Raw genomic sequence first — 18,200 nt, forward strand, 5'->3', positions numbered from 1 at the left:
GAAGCTTGGAATTGATTATTTGGGAATTAAGGATGGGAGGATCTTGCTATTGGAGAAGTCTCTTTTAGAGTCCCTGTTTAATCACCCCACTTCGGGCTTGCCAGTACCACTGGAAAAACTGTTCCTTGTCTCCATTTTCCAAAAAGCCTGCTGAAGGCTTGCTGCTGCTACTTCATTTTTATTAAGCATGCTTCAGGTTTTCATTGGTTCATATACTACCTATACTATCATGCCGTAATATATCACATTATACACAGCACTAGATTTGTACATGTAGGAAGCAATGCCATCTTACTAGCAGCGTTTAACACTACCTTTCTATCCTGGGTCATTAAAGTAAAGGAGGACAGACAGGGTTAATGCATGTCCCTTTTTGAGCTAAAAGCAAAGAGGTACTTTTGTTCCCAGGTGAGGAAAAACATCAGTCCTCCACAGCTCTGTTCTCCTTCATGCATTTTTGTTTGCTTTAGCTGCTGGGATGCATATGCTAGATTTTTGAAGACCAGTGAAGTTCTTTGTCCTTAATCTTTCATGACAGAATCGAACAAACCGGGAAAGTGCAGTTCCTGCCCCTTCACTATTTTTTCTTTTTAACATGTGAGGTAAATGAGAGACAGTAGCTTTGGAACAGAGCCTAGAGGTTGTTTATATGATACATGACCTCCTCAGTGGTGATTTTAAATCATTTTACGCTTCTCATGTTCTGTGCTGCTGAAGGGTTTGGTGCAAAAGCTGTTTTGAGCCTATGCTTCTCTACTGTCTGAGAGCTCTAGCCACTCTTCTGCACCATACAGCCATGTGGAAGTGAAAATATGCGATGGTTATGTGTTGGTTTCATACTTCCTTGTCTGTAGAATTCCATTATGGAGGGCTGTTCTGCTCTTCAGTTAGTGGAAAGCAGCTATGTTGGAACCTATATAGGTTTATTATAAAGAAAACAAAACTGAAAACAAGTATGACTTGAGCTTTGTTACTTTCTAGTTTCTGTGTTAAAGATTTTGCCTTTATTTTAGTGCAGGGTTTTCACAGAAGGTATCTTAACACTTTTAAGATATTTAAAGGATTATTTGGTGGGCATTCTTTAACACAAAGTAAACGTATTTTATTGAGCATATATCTAGTCTGTTCTATTGTAAGTCTATTTTCTGTGATTTCTTTCTGAAGGATAAATTGTACTACTGTGCCAAGTGTCATATGTCAATGTTTTTAAATAACACAACCTTTGTCTTAGGTATTAGATATTCAGACACCTGCAACGTTCTTTCCAAAAGTGGGTGAATACTGCACCATTTGATAGGTGGAAAACTGAAAATTGCATTGACTGTTCATGATCTGTGCATTGTTTAAATATTAAGCTGGTGGCCAAATGGCTTCAGGTGAGTGACATGAACACCATAAGGCTTTGACAAGCGATAGAGGAGGAGGGAAAAGAATGGCAAGTCACTGAATTCTCAAACTACCAGACTGTCTGTCCACTTCATGCTGTGTTGATTCCTGTAATGTATAAAGGGCAACTCACCTTGACTGCCCTTTGAAGGCAGAATCAGGGTAATGGGGTTATGGGTTTGATTGACTTCTTTCTTGATATGGTTATTGTGTGTAAGTTGTAGATTAATATAACTCATAATAAAATTAAACCTTTCCCTATTTTACCTAATTCTCAGGGTCTTGACAATGTTCATAAACAGAGTTGCTGAAGTGCTGAATGACCCTGAGAGCATAGAGAAAAGGCGAAGCCGAGAAAGCCTCAATGTTGATGTGGTAAAGTACGAGAGTGGTCCTGATGGAGGCGAGGAAGTGAGTATGAGCGTAGAATGGAATGGGGTAAGTACAGTACACAGTTTAAGAAAATAGCCTAGATAAATTATCACCATAACAAAAACGGTTGTCCATTCGCCAGCCTATCGTATTTTCAGTAGTTTCTTGGTTGATCTACTTTGTATTTTGTAATTTTGCAGAATCAATTAAGAAATGGAGAGTAACATTTTGTTTTTCATAACATGTAAAAAAAACTTTAAATTTTTAAAACATCGTTCCTATTGTTGTCCTGAATGGTGAAATTTCTTCAAGAATCCCAAGCAGTTGTATTTAAGTTGTTTAATGCTGATTGAGTGTCCTGGTGTATGGTCTGGTGTACAATTGCTTGTCAGTGGTTTCTTTTTATTAGTAGAAATATTCTGGCAATTAACTTAAGTTTGCTTTTGTCCTTTTGATGCCATATTTACCTGTATTTTAAATGTTTCTTTAAAAATACTGCATCTGTTGGAATCACAAAGCACATTTGCTATGGAGATGTATTAAGTGTTAGCAGTTTTAGAGTAAATTGAAGTGATCAGTCTAACACTAAAATAATTCCAATCTCCTCCTTATCCAACTTGATAGAAAAAAGAACATAACTTTTCAATTCAAGCTGCTATACAGTACATTTTAAGAGGCAGTGCCATCACGTAACAATGTGATAGTAACTTCACATTTCTTAAGTGAATATTAGCATCACTTTCCTGTATTAGAATTGGACTGGAGTCAAGACTTGTTCCTATTTGTTTCCCATATATTTGCTTCATGGTATAACACTGATTTTCATAAAGTAAAAAAAGTATAATGTGATTTCGTAGGCATTTTTCTAACCATTGTTTTCCCATATTTGAAAGACAGTGCAAGCTTTCAATTAGTGATCTTGCTTATGTAGTTGTGTGCTTCTGTCACTAGCTTTCCCATGCTTTATCCCATTGCTGGCAATGGGATATATATTGCACTGTTAACTAACTCCCAGCTGCAGCTCTGCTGAAAATATTCTGTTAGATTATAAAAGTGCTATCACCTGCTTTTCCTGTATGGGAGGGGAAGTGGCCTACTTTGCAATATTGAGTGTTCTGAAGTTTCATGTCTCTCACAATAGCTATCTTTTTTTTCTTTTTCTTCTTTTTTTCACCACATGAGACAAAGTTTAGTATTCCAAATAAACCTTCATAAAACACGTACTGCTTTAGTCTTAAAGGAGCATGTTCTTTCCATCTTTGCTTTTGTCCCTTATTATTGTTTTCTTGGCATTGGTGTTCTCAGTGCCAAGACAGTCAATCAGCATCTAATGTGAATAATACTGCATCATTAATAAAGCCAAAGTAAGGTTGGATAACTCTTTTTTAATTCTCATTTTGCCCATTCAGCGTTAGAACTGTGTACTGTACTGCTCCCTTAATTTTCGCTGTACTTTGCATGACTATATGTTCTAAATGGATTAAACTTTTTTCTGTTATTGACATTAATTAAACAAGCATGCAGGTTTTGGATTGAAAAGGCCTTCTGGAAAAGCAATAGACAGTATTTCTAGGTCAATATTTTAATCAAACTCAGTGATAAAATTTGTTGATCTGAAAAATTAAATTTTGACCTGTCAAGGCAAACAAACTTAGTGTGCTGAAGTGGCATTGCTTTATTCTCATCTTCGTTTTTTTTCTTGGTTTTCCGCCTCTTAAGAAAAGATATTTTGTATTACGTCTTTTACGTGAAGTGGGCAACTCTCCCTCTACCCTGCTAGTGTTTCTATCTCAGTGCTTTCTTCCCTCTACTTTATATCATGTAGTGGTTTTTTTTTTTTTTTTACCCCTGTGCGTTCCCTCCAGACAAAATATTCTGATTCATAAAATATAGTAGAATTTTTTTGTCAGGCAGATACTTCTGTGGACAGAGCCTGAAGAGAGGCATGCCTTTTCCCTTTAAATTCATCTGAACTGATCAAGCTGACTCGTGTTCTTGCCTGTCAGAGAATAGGTGGCATGTATAAATTAATAAAAGATTACATTGGAAGATTCATTGTTGTTTAGTGATTTCCATATGGAACATAATTACTATTAAGCATTGTATGCTTTGATGTAATGTCTTACATTCTTACAAAATGAACTGAAATATCTATTGGAAGTAAATCTGTCATTAACTATTAAAATGAACACGTTAAGTGAGGTTGTGTAGTGCATATTCAAATGCTTTGTGTAACATCCATCCCTTAAAGTTAACCAAAATGCAAAGGACTACTTGTCTTAAATATTCAAGGTGGAAATCCCAAGATTTTTAGCCCTTACTGTATCTGTATATTAAAAATGACAGTGGGTATCTGTGACTGGCGTTTTTGTAAGTTGATCTTGCAGCCAGTTGGAGGACAGATAAAAATCTTTGTAGTATGATAGTGTTTAGTTTAAGATCGTGTTTTTAGTGTGAGAGAGTATCTTTTATTGTTCTAAACCATGTGCTGAAAAAAGACAGACTTTTGGGTACATCAGTCCGCTTTCAGGTGTGAAACAAAAGCAATAAATTTCACTACCACAGACTAGCTGGAAAGAGTTGCTCTTCTTTAATACGAAGGGCCAGACAGTCAGAGCAGCATCGTAGCAGACAACTACAAAGCACAGGAGGTGTAAGCAAAGTAATAAGGTGACTCTCATTCTGAGTGACATCAAAATTGGCAATTAATCTTTTCCATAGAAATGGATATCTGAGTGATTTTTTTCGTTGTTTGCACTGGATTTAGGATTGGTTTTTTTTTTTTTATCTGAAGCTCATGTTTTAAAGGGGTTTTAAAGGTAATCCTGCAGACAGTGTTTAACTTGGAAGTTCAATGTTTTTATTTTAGATTTGAAGTACCCAAAAGCTTGTCTGCTTGTTCCTAATGTGCTAGTTAGCATAATAAAAGTTATACTCTGTATCTACCAAATTGGTTTTGCCTTTGTTCATTTGATCATTAATACTACTATAGCATCACTGGTTTAAGACCATAGGAATAATTAGCCTTTTTACTGATCTAATACTTCTGATTTGGAATTCAGACTTCAATTTATTCTGTCCTGCAAAGCTGAAGTTCACTTCACTTTTAAAAGCGTGAACACTATGCAATTTAGTTTGAAACAAATACTCAGTTAGATTTTGATCTTCTAATCACTTGGTGGCAAGGCATTTTGCTATTTGCAAGAGTAATTTTAATTACTGTTCATTCCGTTGCTATAGGTAAAGGTTCTCAAAACAGTTATCTTAATCGTATCAGTAACGGTTTCTGTACTTAACACAGAGAATGAAAAGCATGTGAATTGAACCACAGCTTATATTTAAAGGTGGATTCTTTCAGCTGCCTCACTGCATATGGGAAAGTACAGAAGTTTCCACTTGGATAACATATATACATGCATATATGTTCTAAGAAATACTCGTGAGGTCAGTTGGATTCTAATTCCTTAAAGGAATGCGCAGAATTTTGTCTGGAGGTAGGGGAAGACCTCTTTCTTCTTGCAGCTTTGTTTTGAGGAAAATTCCTGACAGAAGTTAAAGCTGAAATGAATGCACCTTGCTCTGTTACTTTCTTTCTGGTTGGGTTTTTTTATTTCTTTATTTTTATTTCTGTGTTCATGTCAGGTGAAAAAAAAAAAAAATAATTTCTTTGTTTACAAAATGTAATACTAAAGCTATCCCTCCTTAAGGGTATTTTGTGTTTTATGCAAGTACTAACTTAAAGAATGCACAGCCTCTTTCACGTTCATTTGTACATTGCATATTAGTGATACAGATGAAACTGTATAAAGAAGTACATCGCGGTAATTGCAAGGGCCTGCACTTTGTACTTAAGGGCAGTCCAAATACTTACTCCAGAAAAAATTGTTTTGAATGTGACCTAGAAATACTGTAAACATAACTGTTCAAAATTGAAAACTGTTGAATTTTTCCCAACAGTTTCATTCAGTTTTTCTCTCTCCATTTCTGACAGGCCTAGATGCCTTTTGTGATTCTTATACTGTCTCCTGCATGACGGGCGTGCACCATCTTCAAGCTTTAACTTCTCTCTTCAGTACTGACTGCTGTGTTTTAGCAAACCCCTTAAGATTCTTGTCAGAGCTACACTTCCCTGTAAACTGGCCATTCCTTCAGTGCTGGTGTCTTTTTTTTTTGGTTTTTCTATTTCTGTACACGTGTAGCTTTGCCAGATATGTATCTAGTCATACAAAATGTTATTACAACCATTTGCTGTGTAATACATTAGTAAAAAAAAAAAAAGTAACAATGAACTTTATAAGTAGCTGTTCACTATGGAAAAAAGGTAGCTAAAAGTATCACACAAGGTATTATTGAAATGGCATGATGGTGATCTTTACAGGAGAAAAACAAAACCCGTAACAGTAAGGCATGTTCTCCAAGTGCTTTAAAATGTATTTAGAGACCTATTACGTGGTTAACATCAATATGGAACTCTGGATGTCTTCACTTATGATTATTCTAAAGTAGCATTGCTGTTTAGTCTTTGTGTGAGATTTTAGCAATTATGCTTTTCTCTACTAATCTTGGTGTTCAGTGATTTGTGTATTTGTCTTTCTAACTTCTAATAAACTCACTCCAACTCAGGTGTCTGTCTTTGTCTGCTTAGTAGTACTTTACTTTCTTCTTTTACAATTCTTCTTTCTTAATGACATAGGATTTCTATGAAGTAGGAAGTGGTCACTTCTAATCTTACTAAATTGTTGGGGCTTTTGGTTTGTTTTGGTTTTTGTTTTTTTTTTAAAAGAGCAAAATGTTGAAAAACAGAATTGTGGTCAGTTGGAAGCTTCTTTGATCAGTGTAGCAGTGTAAAACATGAATGCAATGTACGAAAAATCCATTTCATCATGTTTTACGTTTTCTTTGGTGAAAGTTAAAATGAAGCATGGGAATTTAACCATACAGGTTTCTGATCAGAAATATGTTTTGTTTAAGGATTTTAGGACTAAACAAACATGTTTGCAAGTATTGTAGATGTTTAGAAAAAATAAAATATTTTTTTTCTGAGACTGATGGAATACTTTTGCTTGGGGCTTGTACTTTGTTAACCACAGTGCGCTCATATGAGATGGTAACATGGTGATGGTGAATTGTTTGGCTTCTGTGGTGGGGTTTTATTAATTATTATGAACTGCGGCTTGAGCACTTTAGAAATCTTTCTTACAGTTTGGAAGGAACCCTTTTGTTTTGGTAAAGTTATAGCTATATGATATTCTGTGTTTAGGTAATTGTATCAAGTATATATTAATAGCAATTTAAAATAATTTTTTCATCAATGAAATGGTTTTGAGCCAGTTTTGGGGGAGGGCAACAAACTCTTGCACTTTCACATTTGTTTAATTTTTTTCAGGATGGCACTGGATCTTTAAAACGCAGTGGTTCCTTTAGCAAACTTCGTGCTTCCATTAGACGCAGCAGTGAGAAGCTGGTTAGAAAGCTGAAGGGAGGAAGTTCACGAGACAGTGAACCAAAGAATCCAGGGTAATTATCTATTCTTAGCTGTACTGGTGTGCCCTCGTTCTGTGCCCTCACTGTAGCCTAGTGCAGTACCTAGGGCAGTGTTTTTTCCCTTTTTACTGCTTTAGCCGCTCGAAGAATAGAAAAGCCTGATGGAATTATTGACAAATGTTAGTTACCTGCAAAATTCTCCTTTTCACACAACGGTGAAGAATAATAAATGTTGATTTTTACAATAAAAGCTTAAATACAGTAAACCCACAGCTAACATTCTTGATATAGTTTAATATTCCTGATATAGCTTTATATATTGCTGTGGGTATTAAGAGAATTACCGACTTGAGCCCTTCTCAGTTTCTATTTTTGGAAAACCCAGATTTCAGAGAGCAGAGGAAAATGTTGAAAAACTTGAACCTAGTTGTGCATTTCATTAACATTCTGGCCTCAGTGAAGCCAGTGGTAAAAATTCAAATTTTAATAAGTTTGACTTCACCCTCTTTCCTCCTTACCATATGATTATGGATTTAGATGTATGTAATATTTCTAATAAATGCATACAAACATTAATCACTGATCGGCAGCTGCAGAGAAGTTAAAATGTTAAAATGTACTGCTCTTTTTCATAATAGCACTCATGGATGTTCCCCCTCGCACCCAACATAATTGCTATCAGTTTTGTGGGGTGTTTTCCCCTTGCTGTGGAAAACTGGAACACGTTTAGTTGACAGAAAGTTGTACGACAGTGTGAATTTGAACTTATGCTTTAAAACAGTTAAATTGGAGAACTTGGAGTAACTTCTGATGGAGCAACTGGATCTATGAGTAAATACAATAGATGGTGGTGATGATGGTAATACCCAAGACACTGATCTGGAGGCAGGGTCTCAGTGTGTTCTTGTAGGTGCTCCAGTGAAGTTTTGCCTTACTGTTTTTATGCGGCTATAAAAATTGTGTACAGCTGCAATACACATAAAATTCTCTTCCTTGCATGTCTGTTTCAAATTCAGCCTGATCAGATTTTTAGAATTGTTAATTAGAATTTCACTCTCAGCTGCCGGATTCTTGATGTTCAAGGTACTAAATCAAACTCAAGGTCAAAAATCCCTTTGTGTTTATTGATAAATCGTTAAGAACTGCCTCTGAGATGACAGATTGAGAATAAACTGTGAGAAACATGTAATTAGAAGAAGGAAATATGTAAATGTAAAATGCTATAGGGAAAACAAGCAAGTGCAAGCCAAAATAGAATAAAAGGGATTTCCTTCTTTGTCTTTAGTGTTAGCATCTTTCTACATTGGTTTTCTGTTTCTGTTCCGCTCTGTCTAGAGTTCATACATCATAGTTCAGGTATATTCTTGTATTAATAGATGCATATATTCATAGCTAATTTTGCATTTTCTCCTTTTTTTTGTGAGACATGGAAAGGTTTTCAGTTTCTTAAAAGCCGAGAGTTTTATTCCTCCTTCTCTGTAGTAAATAGAGCTAACTTTTTCTGCAAGTAAAGTAACTCAGTGATTATAGGTATACAAAATTATGCTTATGTATAATTGAACACATTTGGCTTTGCAGTGTCCTGTAAGAACTCCTCTGCCTTTATATTGTCTGCACGTGGTAGTATTATTTGACTAAGGTAGAAATAATCAGCCCACATTAACATTAATTACATTCTGGGGTCTGTATCACGAGTTAAGATTGCCTCAAATAGAGACATTAATGTGAAACAAATTTGAAAACAAAGCAATATCTTTCTTGCTTCCCTTTTTTGACAAAATATTCTTGGTTTTTAGATGTCTCTGTAGTTCTTAAAGAATAATTTATTCTTAAAACTTGCAATAAGTGTATTGCATTGACAGGCTTTTATGTAGATACGCACTTTGAATGTGTAAGACGAATATTACAATTTCTGTTCTTGTAAGATATGGACATTTTTTTAATCCTAATTTATATTTGCATTTGTTATTAAAACCAGCTAAGATTCCTGGTATTAAACACTAGCTTTGTAGATCATGAAGCATAGCTGTACATACTGATACTCCAAGAAACTGCTTTGATTTCATTTTCTGAAGAAACTTTAGTAAATAGAGTTAATTATTTTTTTTTCTGCTTCTGAGTTTAATGAAAGGGATACTTGGTTTTTGTTATGCAAACCTTTGGTTTCCAGTGCGTTTGGTAGCTGAATATTACCGTACTGACATAGCATACATATAAATCGCTTTTGCTATGAAGTCAGCTGCTCTAGGTAGAAGACTTCTGTGCCTCCCTCCTTACCAGTACAGCTCTGCGTTCCCTGCCTAGGTCTCTGTGAAGGCTTTATTTTGAAATTGATTTCCACCTGTTGCTTATACTGTGCTTCTGTAAATAGTAATTGTCAGGGCAGGTAGGATTCTGAATGAGAAATAATCAAATAGAAATACACTAATAGCACCACATGAGAGACAGACTTAGTTTTCATGTTGTTGCTTGATACAGAGGGTTGAGAAGAATAAAGTGGAAAACTCATCAGGGAAATTGTTTCTTTGAAATAATGCAAAAGCCTTTTTGACAAAGAACAAGTCTCTTAAGAACTGTTCTTTGAAATACGCAATACCTGAAGCATGGTGTCAGTTCGTTCTTTCTTTATCATATTTCAGAATTCAGTTCTGTAATAATTTAACTTTGCCTAATTAGTGTTAGGTTTGATTTTTTTCACTTTAAAAGTTTTGATCATACAGCAGAACAGTTAAGATTTGTAATTTAAAAGTAAAAAAGCCCACCTCTTTCATAATTGCTATTACTTATGCATCAGAAAAACAACTGCATGCTATTTGTGCAATCCTGTTTCTAACATGGAGGGAATTAAAAGTGCACTTGCTAGAATAAAGTTCTTAAGTACGCTGATTTCAAACAAAACAACCAAAAAATCAACCCACATACAAACAAGTATCTCATGTGTGATTAAAAATTCCTCTTTTTTTTTTTTTTTTAATTGGCACTTCAACAAGAACCTAAAAATATGTGTGTAAATTTTTACTGGTGGATATTCTATTTCCCTGGAATGTTTTCCATAAACCTTTATGCTCTTTTGAAGAGTTTTATGTAATGTTTTGTTTGTGTTTTACAGATTAACTTACTTTGGCTTCCGTATATAACCTCTGTTGTACATGTTTCCTTGAATAAAGGAGAGGTGTATACCATGCATGAGTCCTTGCTTTGTTGTTGCTAACACTCATGTCAAATATTTTAAATTGTATGCGTTCTAGATTTCGAAACGTTCAGATTTAATGCTAAGAAAACCCAGTAAGCCGGTGGCAGCTGTTGCCTGTGTTTGTTAGTGTTTTGGCTCTTTATTCTGCTAAGCCTTTGCTTTATGAAAGCATTTAAAACTCGTGCTTGACTTTGACTGTTAGTAGTCTTGCTTCAGTAGAAAGAAAAACTGGTTTAACATCTAATGTGATCTGTATGGATAAACCTTTCCATGTTCTTGGAAGGCATTGGAAACTTTGGATCGGCCAGTTGTCTGTAAAGCTGTAGGGAGCACTGCAGGATTAAGGCCTCATTGTCTTGTGAATAGTTCATTAAAGATGTATTCAAAGCCCTCATTTAGTAGTATTGAAATAGTTGAAGAGCAGGGAAAAAATCAAAGCAAACATAGTACATTTCGAGTAATGTACAGACACTTTGGGATAAAGGACACCAGACATTCCTGTTGTAGTCGCCATGATGATAGAAATCTTAAGGCTAATCTTGAATTTCATTCCCCACACTGTAAAATATTTTTTGTTAAATTTTGTATATGTTTGAGAAATGTAGGTAAATTATTAATCCTCATCTCAAACAGCAGTAGATATTACATTTAATGCAGTGGTATTTTGGCTGTCAGTAGCTCCTCTGTAGGTGATTGATTTTTTTTTTTTTTTTCCTCATTTGTTGCTTTCAATACAATATTCAAAGGTGGTTGTTGTTACCAGTGCTCAGGGCGTTGTAAAGCCAAAAGCACAACCAGAGTTAATAGCAGCAACCATCTTGGTTTCCCTAACTTTGCAATGTTTAAAATAAAAGATTTTAAAATGTTTATTGAAATTTATTCTGAAGAGTTACCTAAATGAGGCAGAAAGTACTAAACTAATGGTTGTTGTAGCTTTTTCAAGTTAAATGCTGCCTACGTGACAAACTTACTCATGTTTCACATTTTTTTCCTAAACTGTCTGAATGTTTGATGTTTTTGTAAGAAGCTGCATAAAATGGAAACTGAGAATTAGTAATTAAAAATCAATGCTAAGTCAGTGTATTAATTTGATATGCTTTAAAAATTGAGATTTTATTTTGCGTTGAAATTAAATCAGTTGCCTGAAATGTTTAAGCTCTGAGGAGCTTGTAATTTTGGGGGGTTTATATGTAATTTGGAACCGAATATAAACATATTCTATGTAGTTATCTTAAAGGGTATCCCTCAGATCAGTTTTGGGGCATTGTTCAAACTCCCTTAACTGTGCATTGCTCGTTGTTATACTTGTGTTTGTAGAGCTGTTAGTTTTCAGCTATTCTGATTGGTTTATCCTTGCATGTTCACTGTCCTGGTTGCAGCATGAAGCGTGCCAGTTCTCTGAATGTTCTTAACATGGGTGGCAAGGCTACTGAAGATCATTTTCAAGTAAGAAGCCCTACAATACTCTTACAAAAATAGATATCGTCTAGTAGGGTTTGGGACAAAAAGAGTATCGTAAATAATAAAACAACAAACCCCTAGTGTTTGGTAAGATCCTACTTCAGTAAGGTGTTTAAAGCATATGCTTAAGGCATCGTTCTGTAACACTTCTGTGAATTATGCTTAATTTTAAGCAAGTGCTTAAGTCCAGCCAGTAAAGAGCATTGGCTTTTACGATCTCATGCAGTCTCTGGCATTGGACCTTCTGACTGTTACAGTGGATATGAAACTTCTGGATTCTTACGTTCTTATAAACACTAATTAAAAACAAACAAACAAGAACTTTTAAAGCCCAGTTACTAAGTACTTTTTACTTCAGCCCCTTTATTGCAAAGGGCTCAGTCACCTTAATTGTTGTACATCATTCCCTTAAATGCGACTTCAGTTGTGTCTGAGGTTGTACAGGAGCAGTCTTTAAAAGGTTGTCTCATCCGTGTTATGCTTCTGCTAATATAAAACCTTATTTTGCGTAACTGTATATGGTGTGCCCGATCGCTGCTTTCCGTTTCCTGTTTTTACCTAATAAGTCACTGTTTCTTATATTGTCAAGTAAGCTAGCAATGTTCTGCATTCTAAACACTGTTGTGCATTTTACTAACACAGTAACTGCAACTAATTTTAGGAAGATAAAATTGCTTCTGTACTAACAAAACTCCACGTGAGGATCTTGGTCACTGTTTGTCCTGCCATAGTAAGAAAGCCCAAACTGTATGGCTCTCATCTCACTGTTGAGTGGCATAAAGGTGTCTTAACTGTATTATCTCTAATGAACACACTGCAGAGTTTTCTGTGGTGTGAAATGTATGCAAAATTTTGCTTACGGTGAACTTCAGCAAAAAAAACCAAACAACCAACACAGGGTAAAGCATAATTCCTTGCAGCAACAGCACCCAGGCAAACGTCATGCCCTGGGCGCCTCTAAACTGGATCCTTAGTATATAATTGATGTGACTTGCAGAAGAGTAATTTGGTGTTTGTGCGTACACTGCCATATTAAAATTAGTTCTCACTTCTTGTGAGCTTTTCTAGTTCTCCCACTACAGACACTCTTGGCAGTTCCCATAGGTGGGCTCTTGCATTTCTGCTGAGATTTGGGTGAGGATTGTAAAGGCTGCGTACAGACATCAGTAGATCTTTTCAGTTTTGCGAGTTGAAAGTTGGGGAAAAAGGTGTTTATTTGAATACAGAAGAGTGTCTCCCTATCCAGCATGAACAAGGCTGGTTCTCCATAGTTCCTTGTATTTGTTTGTTCCTGTTTGTTACAACTAGTAATGTTGTTTATTTGCTTGAACTGTCTGGACATCTGCTTAATTTATTTGTTTGTTTGTTCTCCCCTTCACACAGGAACGAAATAATTGTCTGACAGACTCAAGAGCTCTGAGTGTCAGTCATACTGATTTGGCGCATTGAGATTCTTGGACAGAAGCTAGCTAATATTCCTTGGTGAATAAAGAAGCACTGAGACCTTCAAAGCTTTGGTTCCTCATCATTATGTGTAGGAACACCTAGTTTAGATTTTATTGGGTTTTTTTTCCAATAGACTGCTGGTTTTACTTTTCTAAATAGGAACGATTTTAAACACAGCATTAGTGGGTATTTTCTTCTAAAGGAAAACTATATAGATATATATTGCTCATTGCACTGCTCCCATTCATGCTACTTACGTTGATTTCTTTAATAGATCTGAATATTACAGCAGCCAAAAAAGTGTAAAAATACAAACATATTTAAAGCATACCAAAATGCAAAGATGTTTGAAAATGCTGGCAAAATTAAACGTGTAGTAGTAAATATATACAGTGCTGGAATGAGAAAAGGATAAATTCATGTGCATTACTGTATAAATTCAAATTGAGCATACTGTATCGGTGGGGCTTTCCTTTGCACCACGGATTATTGTCATGTTAGAAACCTTAGCTGGCAAAACAGCACTTGGACACGGCCTACTTAACCACTAGATTGAGCTATTAAATGTTACAGAAGAGATGGTTGGGGTTCCGTTACGTAACGATAGCGTGAGTAGCGGTACCCGTGGCCATAACTTTGATACTTGTTGATAGAAGTCTTAGGGCACAATAATGGATGGAGATAGGATGGTTCACATTGATCAGGAGGAATGGAAAATGTTTTGACCGTTACCTTGTGTGGTCGACGAATACTGAAGTTTTGGACTGCAACTGTCCCAGAGCAGCAGCTGTTGTTGCTCTTAGGGAGACATCAAGCCTCAGGTTGACTTTCTTGCTTGTCCACTGGAGTTCACAATCCCATTCTCTGTTTGCTGAAAGTGCTCCAGCCTTTCCTGACGCTGATCCCAAATCCTGCCTTTCTCCGGCATAGCTGCTGACAGCAGAAGCAGGCAACTGCGCGCTGGGCTGTTCTGCTGCGGAGGAGCTGCTGTGCAAAGGACCACTCGCATCTGAAGGGCCCCAGCGGAAGCACTTGATGGCCATAAGTGGCAAGCAACGTGTTTGCCCACACGTCCCTGTTAAATCTACTTACGGTTAATACGTATGCTGTCTGTATACAGGACTGCTGCTGGAACTAAGTATGTATGTTTTAAGTATTTTATAGACACTAGTATTTTCCTTTTGCTTTTCTGTAAAGCTTGTAATTTTGTTCATGTTTTGTAAAAATTCATGTGAAGTTGGATAAGAAAGTAAAAAAAACCAACGTGTGTGTACAAATGTATCTGTGGTCATAGTTGTGAGCTGAAAATGCCGAACGAAATTAACTTTGGGAAAAGCTGGAATATTCATTCAAGGTTAGCACCGACTGAAGGAGGTAAAACATAGGGATGTAAGCAAGTTTTAGTATTGGAACAGGCTGTGAAGAGTCATTAGAATTAGTACTTGGTAGAAGTATTTGACTGGCTTTGCATCTGGTTTTAGGTTGTGCTACAACACCTGATGCGAGAAGCTGTGTGTGTAATGCACTTGACTATGTTTACCAGGAGGTACCGTGTTAGCATCTCTTTAAAGGAAGCTGCGTATGGTGTACCTGCTGTAAGGACGGTTTAGAAACGGTGGGATACAATGCTGCTAATATGTAGGAGTTCTAGCACAGAGTTAAGTAGTGCAATTCATTAATGAACTCGAGCAAGAACAAGTTGTTGCTCAGTTGTCTTAACAATATGTACTTATATAATGTAGACTCTTGAGTTTTAATCTTTTTATTAAGAGCTTTTTATATAAAAATATACATAATATATATACTTTTTTTTTTTCCCTAAAGCAAAATGTGCTGTGTGCACCCATTGGTGAATTCGGTTCTCTGCACAAAGCCAGCCTGAGCTCGCTTTGCACAAAGAACTGCACATCAGGTTGCTGAGCTGGGTGGGTGCTGATGTCCAGACGGGGGGAGGACAGCAGGAGAGCCCTGCCACAGCCGGTGTGTCACCAAACAGCCTGCGATGGTGTCAGCCATCCCTCTGGCCGTGCCCGTGAGAAACTCCTGCTGCAAACACCCCTCACAGTCAACCTGTTTCATGCCAGCACGATGCCACTGCTGCAGGAGTGGCTCAACGGGCCGGGTGACACACGGCTCTGCAGGGCTCAGTGTTTCACTCGGAGGCCGTTATAAAAGTCTGACTTCCAAAAACCACCCACAAAACTATTTAGACACAGAACTGATTTTGGTAATAAGGAATTATTTAACAGAAATTGAAGTATGTGTTTTCTACATTCATCTTTCAACTTTGAAGGAAAATTACTTTTGCTGCCTCTTAAAAAAAAAAAAAAACCTTCTGTAAATAGCAATAAAATATTTAACCATGTCAAATCACAGTGTACATTAAGTTTTAAAATGCAAGATCATGGTATGGTGATAGCGAGGGAACTTTCTCGTTTAGGATTGTACTGTTGGTGGCGTTACTAGTACTGTGCTTTTACATGTTTTAAGCCTTTATATAGTATTTTAAAGCATGCTGGAAGACTAAATCGTTGAGCTGCTTATTAAACAATTCTTACATTTAAAAGGTTAATTATTTTTTTTTCAGAGAAGAAACAAACTTCACGACTCCTCTAATCCATAAATGATAGACAGGTCCTTACGGTTATGAGCCACTGAGCTGTTCGCAGTTTACGGTCAGGCTTCTTATTGCATCATGAATTAATTACTGTCAGGACACGGTTTGTATACATTTAAATTTCAGGTGTCCTTCTCAGTAGGCTCTTACGAAAGGTTTTCTTTCTGAATTTCCTCTGTTTGGGTTGTAGCTAACAAGTCTGCATAAAGTATAAAACCAAAATACCCAAGTGTATAATTCTTGGATATCTTCAGCACTGAACTAAATCAACAGCTGTGATGGAACAGAAAACTAGAAGAGACCTTCAGAATTGCCAGACATCTTGTTAGGAAAACCGCAGCCTCGGTAGTGCTCTTTGGGTTTTAATTTAGCATGTTTGTCCTTGCCCAGAACTGTAAGGTTGAACTTCGTTAACAACCTAATAAGGGCTCCAGATTAGGCCAGTTCCTCTGGACTCTCCTACAAACAGTGGCTACTTCTGGGGTACAGAGCCAGCACGGGTCGCACATAGGATGAATCGCAGGTTGAATTGTTACTGAAAGATGCCTGTTGCCCTTCTGTCTTCTCTGGTTTTGCACTAGTCTTTAGGAATATTGGCAATATTTGTTCTTGAGTTTAGATCTTCTTATTGTAAAACGCAACTGTTTCATAATTTGCTCCTCTTTTAGAGGAATAACTGATCTATTGCTGTGATGTTTGTGCTTGCAGTACTGCAGCGATGGAAACAATGCAAAAACAATTGGACACATTATCTACAGTTGTACCTTTTCTTAAAACAAACAACACACCCCATGCCCTCCTGAATGGTAGTACATTAAAATGGTTTTAAACTTGAGAAGTATTTGTGCTTAAATTGTACCATTTGAATCCAGTAATTTTGAAAATGGTGTGGTTCTGTTGTAAATATATAGTAAAAGGGGCGTGCAGTGCTTCGTTCAAAGTGTGTTTACAATACTTGATGAGTTCAAGTTACTTTAGATTTTATTATGCAGGTCATGTATTTTGTCTGAAAGCTGCTAAGAGAATTGCATTTTTTGGTAATGTTAGCCTGTACTGAGAGAATAAATGTTAAAAGACGTGATGCTGTGAAGTTTACAATTTCCTTGTAGCAACTTTACATTGTCACAGACTTATAGAAGTATTGGTATAAACATTGGTTTGTTGGGTTTTTTTCCAGTACTTTAGCATTGAGGGGAATCTTGAACATCTACATTTGATTATTCCCTCCCAAACCACTGGCAATAGTCTCAGTACGCTGAATAGTCAAGGGCAGTAGTTTAAAAAGAAAAAAAAAAAAAGCCCAGAAGAACAAAGCAAGCAGCAAAACAGAGTGCCACCTTCTGACAGAGGTCAAAAGATCCGCGCTGTTGTGAAGATGCTCATGTTCATTGTGAAGTTGCAAAACTGTTCTTTAGTTACAGCTGCTTTTAAATAGGAAGTATTTGGAGAACTGTGGTTGGAAGTTCATTTAATGCTCCAGCTCCGTCAGAAGCAGCATCCAGCTGCTCTGACGGTTGTGCTGGCACACGCAGTTGAGAGAGACACTAAAAATTGCATACAGCATGGAACGAGCATAGTGAAGTCATTTTTCAAAGCAGGTCAGTCCTTAGGCTCCCTGTATTTATACTCGAGTCCCAGTTCAAGCATGGGAAGTTATTGCGTCTTCAGTTTTAAATTATGTAGTAGAAGCATGAGACAGTAGCGGTGGTAGGTTACAGTATAATTAAGTCAGACGAGTTCCATGCAGTCAGAAATGGTATCTTCTGTTTTCTAGGGCCTGGTTTAAAAAAAAAAAAACAAAAAAAAAAAACCAAAAACAAAAAACCAACCAAAACCCAACAACAGCAAAAACCAGAAAACTATTTGTAATGTCAATGTATCCTTTTTGAGGAGAACTTCCCCCCCCTTGCCCTGCCCTCATATGTGGATTTCATGTTTGAATTTTTTTTTTTTTAAAAAATAAATCTTTGAGGATTGGCTTTAAAATGCTGTGTTTTGATCTCCGTGTGTAGTTCCTGCTTGTCACAGCTATGGATGAAATCCCGCTCAGAGGTCACCTGTTTGTCTTGCCCCATAAAACTTCGTTGAAAATAAACTTCCACAAATGTTACTTGTAGCAAATAGCAGTAAGTCACGGTGATTTCATCAAGAAACTCGTAATGAGATTGTTTAGAGTGTTTTACTACATGTTTTGTTCACAGATCATTTGTGTAAACTCCTTATCTTTACCAAGCACAAATT

At 36.5% G+C, this 18,200-nt stretch overlaps 1 protein-coding gene across 1 annotated transcript in view; it reads left to right on the top strand.

Moving 5' to 3' along the window:
• The window catches only part of KLC1 (kinesin light chain 1), a 51,905-nt gene extending 34,000 nt beyond the window's left edge, over nucleotides 1-17,905 (top strand). Inside the window, 5 exon segments of the mRNA XM_063333262.1 lie at nucleotides 1,665-1,684; nucleotides 1,686-1,824; nucleotides 7,145-7,275; nucleotides 11,815-11,881; nucleotides 13,280-17,905. Coding sequence (XP_063189332.1) covers nucleotides 1,665-1,684; nucleotides 1,686-1,824; nucleotides 7,145-7,275; nucleotides 11,815-11,881; nucleotides 13,280-13,345 — 423 coding nt within the window. The 3' untranslated portion in view covers nucleotides 13,346-17,905.
• Nucleotides 17,906-18,200: the final 295 nt, after the last annotated feature.

Source organism: Chroicocephalus ridibundus, chromosome 4, assembly GCF_963924245.1.
Source record: "Chroicocephalus ridibundus chromosome 4, bChrRid1.1, whole genome shotgun sequence".
Taxonomy (NCBI): Eukaryota; Metazoa; Chordata; class Aves; order Charadriiformes; family Laridae; genus Chroicocephalus; species Chroicocephalus ridibundus.